Source organism: Mytilus californianus, unplaced genomic scaffold (assembly GCF_021869535.1).
Source record: "Mytilus californianus isolate M0D057914Y unplaced genomic scaffold, xbMytCali1.0.p SCAF_20, whole genome shotgun sequence".
NCBI lineage: Eukaryota > Metazoa > Mollusca > Bivalvia > Mytilida > Mytilidae > Mytilus > Mytilus californianus.
Genome location: NW_026262669.1, coordinates 8,006,311 through 8,012,022, shown reverse-complemented (window position 1 = coordinate 8,012,022; position 5,712 = coordinate 8,006,311). Strand labels below are relative to the sequence as shown.

At 36.4% G+C, this 5,712-nt stretch overlaps 1 protein-coding gene across 1 annotated transcript; it reads left to right on the top strand.

Moving 5' to 3' along the window:
- The first annotated feature begins 370 nt into the window (after positions 1-370).
- Positions 371-4,243, top strand: LOC127731731 (coiled-coil domain-containing protein 158-like). Its single transcript, XM_052240571.1, has 3 exons — positions 371-719; positions 2,112-2,164; positions 3,367-4,243. The coding sequence occupies exons 1-3, from the start codon at positions 434-436 to the stop codon at positions 4,135-4,137; spliced, it is 1,110 nt and encodes a 369-aa protein (XP_052096531.1). The 5' UTR covers positions 371-433; the 3' UTR covers positions 4,138-4,243.
- The last annotated feature ends 1,469 nt before the right edge of the window (positions 4,244-5,712 follow it).

Below are 5,712 nucleotides of genomic sequence, written 5' to 3'. Positions count from 1 at the left end.
ACAGGTCGAGAATGGGTTAAGACTGTTTCAGACTGGTCGAGTAATAGTTCAGACTATTTTCAATGGCAAAGATGAGGGTCAAGTACAAATCAGTACAGTCGGGTACGGTTAAGACTGGGGTCGAGTACTGTCGAGTAAAATTCAGACCAATTCAGACTGGTCGAGTAAAAATCAGTACAGTCGAGTACAGATATAGGCCATTTCAGACTTTTACTGGTTTGTAGTGATATAAAATAAGTATATATCTTGTTGTATGTGAAATATGATAATGTAAACAAATTAGTATACCCTGCTATAGTACTATTAATAACCGAATATGACCTTGATATACAGACCTTGATATGATATCATAGTTTGTGCAATAAACCATACGTTCTTGTTGTATTCGGTTTCAAAAACGACTTATATCTCGTCCGACCACCAGCAATCCAAAATGGATCCCATAGAATCCAAGAGAATTACGAAGAATTTGTTGTTTATCAAAGACAATATCACTCAACTTGAGAAAATTATGGATAAACTTATAGAAGATGATTGTCTTGGAATGGATGAAAGAGCTGATATTTTGTCTGCTAAGAGGACAGATAAACAATGCCACAAACTGCTTGATATTTTACTAAAGCGAGGCGGGAATTCTTACACCTCCTTCCTAGAGGCATTAGAAGTATCGGGGAATCATCACGTGGCAACGCGAATACAACATAAAGAGCTGCAGAAAGGTAATGACACGCGGTGTTTCTCTCCCTTTTTCTTGGTTCCCTAACTGATGTCGAAAGAACTTTTTTAATATCTCTTACCAGTAAAAATAAAAGAAGAATGTGTCTGAGGACGTTCAAGCTTGCTTATAATATGTGAAAATACTTTTTGAATAGACTGAAGGACGGACGGTTTAAATGATTCATCTTGTTTGTAAATTTCTAGCTTGTAAAACTACTTTCCAGTGCAAAAGCTAAGGTAACAACTCCCTGAAGTAAATACTGAGCCAAGGCTCCGTGTTGAAGACCGTACTTTGACCTATAATGGTTTACTTTTATAAATTTTGACTTGGATGGAGAGTTGTCTCATTGGCACTCATACCACATCTTCTTATATCTATTAAAATGTTTATGCTGAAAGCCGTACGGTTACCAATAGTTGCTTAAATCCATGTCATTTAGACTTGGGTGGGGTAATTGTCTCATTGCCGATCATACCACATTTCCTTATTTTATATAATTGATTTGTAACTTCGGCCTAATAAACTTTGAGTAACAAGCGATTCTAATGAGGATTATACAAGGATAATGTGCACGTTGTGCCAAAGAATATTTGATGCCTTTTTATCACGTTGGTAAAAGTTTAACGTTCAGTGACAGATATATCATACATATTAAGGACGAAAAGGAACTAACACTTGAAATCAAAAGTGTGGTTCTGCAAAAGGGGTATACCGGCGGGAATAAGGACTCCCCTCTATAGCATGGTTTTGCTGCCTGATTACAGAAGTCCATTACTATACATAAACAAACCTTTCTTGTCGATTAGAAAATAATGCGAGGTATCTAGTTTTAAGAGATACCGGGATACAACTATGTATTAAAGAAAGAACGCTTATATTGCTGTTCTTTGTCTTTTATCATTTCTACAAGCTCATCAATGTTTAGATAACTTTAGATGAGATCAAAAATATCATCAGCGGTGGTTTATGAAGAAATATATTCTTTAAACATGCCAAATGTAAAATTTCTATTAAAATTCCGTAATTTAGTTTGTCCTCAAAAGTAAAGAATCCTAATAGAAAACAAAATAAGTCAACATTTCTGTTATAATTATAATGGTCTATTTTGATAAAGACAATTGTAATGTAGCCGTATTTTCTTTGTTTTAAAGGTTTAAATTAATAGACTTATACTAATGAAACCTATCAATTAAACAATAATGTGTATTGGATCGTGCCTGCGTAAAACCATTGTCTGACGATAATAGCTTGTAGTCAGTTTTCATTGTAAATGAGTTTAAATAGACTTCTTTGTTTACACAATAATTGTTAATCACCCACCGACAACAAAAATAATGCATTTAAAATAGGTTTATTTTATTTTACATTGCAATAGATAAATATCTTCTTGCAGACGATACAAGCTCTCAGCACCTGAAAGAAGACACATTTACAGTTGATGCAAAGGTATAGATGGCGTTAGATAAGATTTTCAATTAACATCTATATTTAAACCAAATATAGATACGCTCTAAGGTTTGGCTGCCATGAGGGTGTTAGACTAAAATTGATTTAAAATCTACGTCTATAAATCAAATATAGATACAGATCTGTACACACACATTTTGATTCTGCTAGGAAGCATTTATTTAAGGCGAAATAGTCACATAAATATAGATAGATAAAACAGTTAAGTCAAGTCATAGTCAACAGCCTGAAATAGAAATAATCTGATTGAAATACGAACGTGCACTTATAAAATCAGATGAATTCATGTACACACACACACACACACGAGAATAATTCTCTTTCAATTTTTCAATGTAAAAACAAGTAACGTTATTAAAAGTATCCATTGGTATTAAAGAGCTATAATGTATAGGAAGCTGTGTAAAAACCTGTATGACAAAATGTGAAACGAATCAACTTTTATTTAACGTGCAGATAGCGTACGTGGTAATCACCTTACACATGCATCGAAAGAAAGTGGCAGACAATACAAAGGGGACATTAAAAATCAAAGTCGAAGAAAACTGACAACGCCATGACATAAAACAACAACGACAAGACAAAAAAGTCCACAAAACACCCCTTATAAAACTAAAGACTGGTCAACACGAACCCAACACGGTGATCCCATGAGCTCCGGAAGGGTTAGCAGATTCTTCTTCACAGCAACAGCCTACTCGATGCTCCTTTAAAATTTGTTGAGAAGTTATATCTAGTGGTTAGGCATCAAGCAAAGGCGGATTAAATCTAACTCTACGATATCACCGAATTCGTAAACCATCGGTCATATAAATTGTCTAACCCTAAATCTTGACAGGAAATCGAAACACGTTCTTTCAGGGAAAAGGATAGGCAAAACTGTTACCCGTAGAAACAACACGGACATTGCAAAATTAAAAGCATATAATATAGCACTGAAAACTAAAGCAAAAGCAACACGAAATCCTTATGCACAAAACTATAGATGATCTCAGGTGGGTTAGTAGATCCTCGCGTCCCCTTTCCGAACGAACGTGGCTGCGTATTTATACACCCCAAACAGGCAAACAAAAAGCATAGTTGTAGTATGGGTTTTACAGCCGGACGCGGTCGCCAGTAGTCCAAGGATGACCATATTTCTAAATGTATAGCCTTGTCTACCTTTTATAAATTTGTTTTAGGTCGAGTTTGAAGAAGCTGAGGTACTCCAGTTGTATGAAGAAAAAGAAATGTATTTAGAAAGAGTCAAGGAACTGGAAGTCAGCTGTACACTTTTACAGAATGAAAATTTTCTGAAAGAGCACAAAATTGAAAAGCTGAAACAGGACGTCCGACTTTTAAAGCAAAACGTCCAACAAAAGTATGACGAGATAGACAATGTAGACGAGACATGCGTAGAACATCTAAGGAAGTTGGATGAAGTTGAAGCTCAATGTAAAACACTAGAGGAAGAAAATGCACATTTACAAATAGTTCAAAGAAACTTACAGGAAACGATCAGCGATAAAGAGGTTACCATGACAAACCTGAACCAAGAGAGAGAGTTCTATAAGAAGCAGATGAACATCCTACAGGGTGAACTGAGGCAGTTACAGAATGAAAGTGCAGAAAAAGATGCCAGGATTCAAACACTGAACGAGCAAATACGAGAACTTAAAATTGATCTTCAGAACACCCGTCAAGCCATGGACAAAATGGCGACTGACTCACGCGTTGCTATGGAACAATTGAAAACCGATCATGGCAATCGATTCAATCAGTTAGACAATAAGCTCGATTGTGTCTTAAAAATGCTGAAATGTTCAAAGATGGGAGATGGAAACCTTTTAAAATCAGCAGATGTAAACAAGAATACAAGGAAACAAAGCATAGGGTCACATAAATCTGAGAATCGTTCGAGTACTAATGCTTCCAAAACTAAACCTGGTACAAATCGTAATCAAAAGATTTAAGCATTTGCATGTACTTTATATGAGATTACGTGTGAGCGTGTACTATATATGTTTTATTTATTATAATACTTGATGACTGATGCTAATAAACTGATTTTTTTCTAAACTTGCCACATGACATTAATTGTATCGTTAACGGATATTATATATTTGTCATATCAGTTGCTAAAAAGCCTTTTCTGTTAGTTTACTGTTCCCCGTCTACGACAGGGTTTTCCAGTATGTCCGTCCGTCCGTCAGTATATTTGTCCGTGCAATATCAGATTAAAGTTTTGTTTAAATTTCTGCGCATGTTCAATATCATGGGATCTTTAGAACATGACAATGCAATAGTTTGATCGGAACATTGTGTCTTATATCTTATAGATACATATTCGTGTTTTTCTACTTTTTTGCACGATTTACTCGTCAATATAAGTAAGAAGATGTGGTACATGTGTGAGTGCCAATGAGACAATTCTACATCCAAGTCACAATGTATAAAAAGTAAACAATTATAGGTCAAAGTACGACCTTAGCTCACACCGAACAGCAAGCTATAAAGGGCCCCAAAATGACTAGTGTAAAACAATTCAAGCCGGAAAACCAACGGTCTAATCTATATAAAAACGAGAAACGAGAAACACTTATGAACCACACCAACAAACGACAACCACTGAAAAACATGCTCCTGACTTAGGACATGTCTAGAACATTGGTTTAGAATTGCTTGACTGGATACTGCTGCATGTGAGAAATAATTCGTCTAACTCTTCGATCTACCAATAATCACTCTGTTTATGGATGTTATAAATGCCACTACTGGAGCAGAAATGCTTATACTTCCGAAACAATTAAGTTTGATCCTGGTGATTAGTGGGGCTCTTAATGCTCAATCACTAGTATTTAGTGGGGCTCTTAATGCTCAATCTCTGGTGTTTAGTGGGGCTCTTAATGCCCAATCTCTGGTGTTTAGTGGGCTCTGAATGCTCAATCTCTAGTGTAAAGTGGGGCTCTTAATGCTCAATCTCTGGTGTTTAGTGGGGGTCTAAATGCTCAATCTCTGGTGTTTAGTGGGGCTCTTAATGCTCAATCTGTAGTGGTTAGTAGGGCTCTTAATGCTCAATTTCTGGTGTTTAGAGGGGCTCTTAATGCTCAATCTCTAGTGTTGAGTGGGGCTCTTAATACTCAATCTCTAGTGTTCAGTGGGCTTTTAAAGCTCAATCTCTAGTGTTTAGTGTGGCTCTTAATGCCCAATCTCTAGTGTTTAGTGGGGCTCTTAATGCTCAATCTCTGGTGTTTAGTGGGGCTCTTAATGCTCAATCTCTGGTGTTTAGTGGGCTCTTAATGCTCAATCTCAAGTGTTTAGTGAGGCTCTTAATGCTCAATCTCTGGTGTTGAGTGGGTTTCTAAATGCTCAATCTCTGGTTTTGAGTGGGGCTCTTAATGCTCAATCTCTGGTGTTTAGTGGGTTTCTTAATGCTCAATCTCTGGAGTTTAGTGGGCTCTTAATGCTCAATCTCTGGTGTTTAGTGGGCTCTTAATGCTCAATCTCTAGTGTTTAGTGAGGCTCTTAATGCTCAGTGTCTGGTGTTG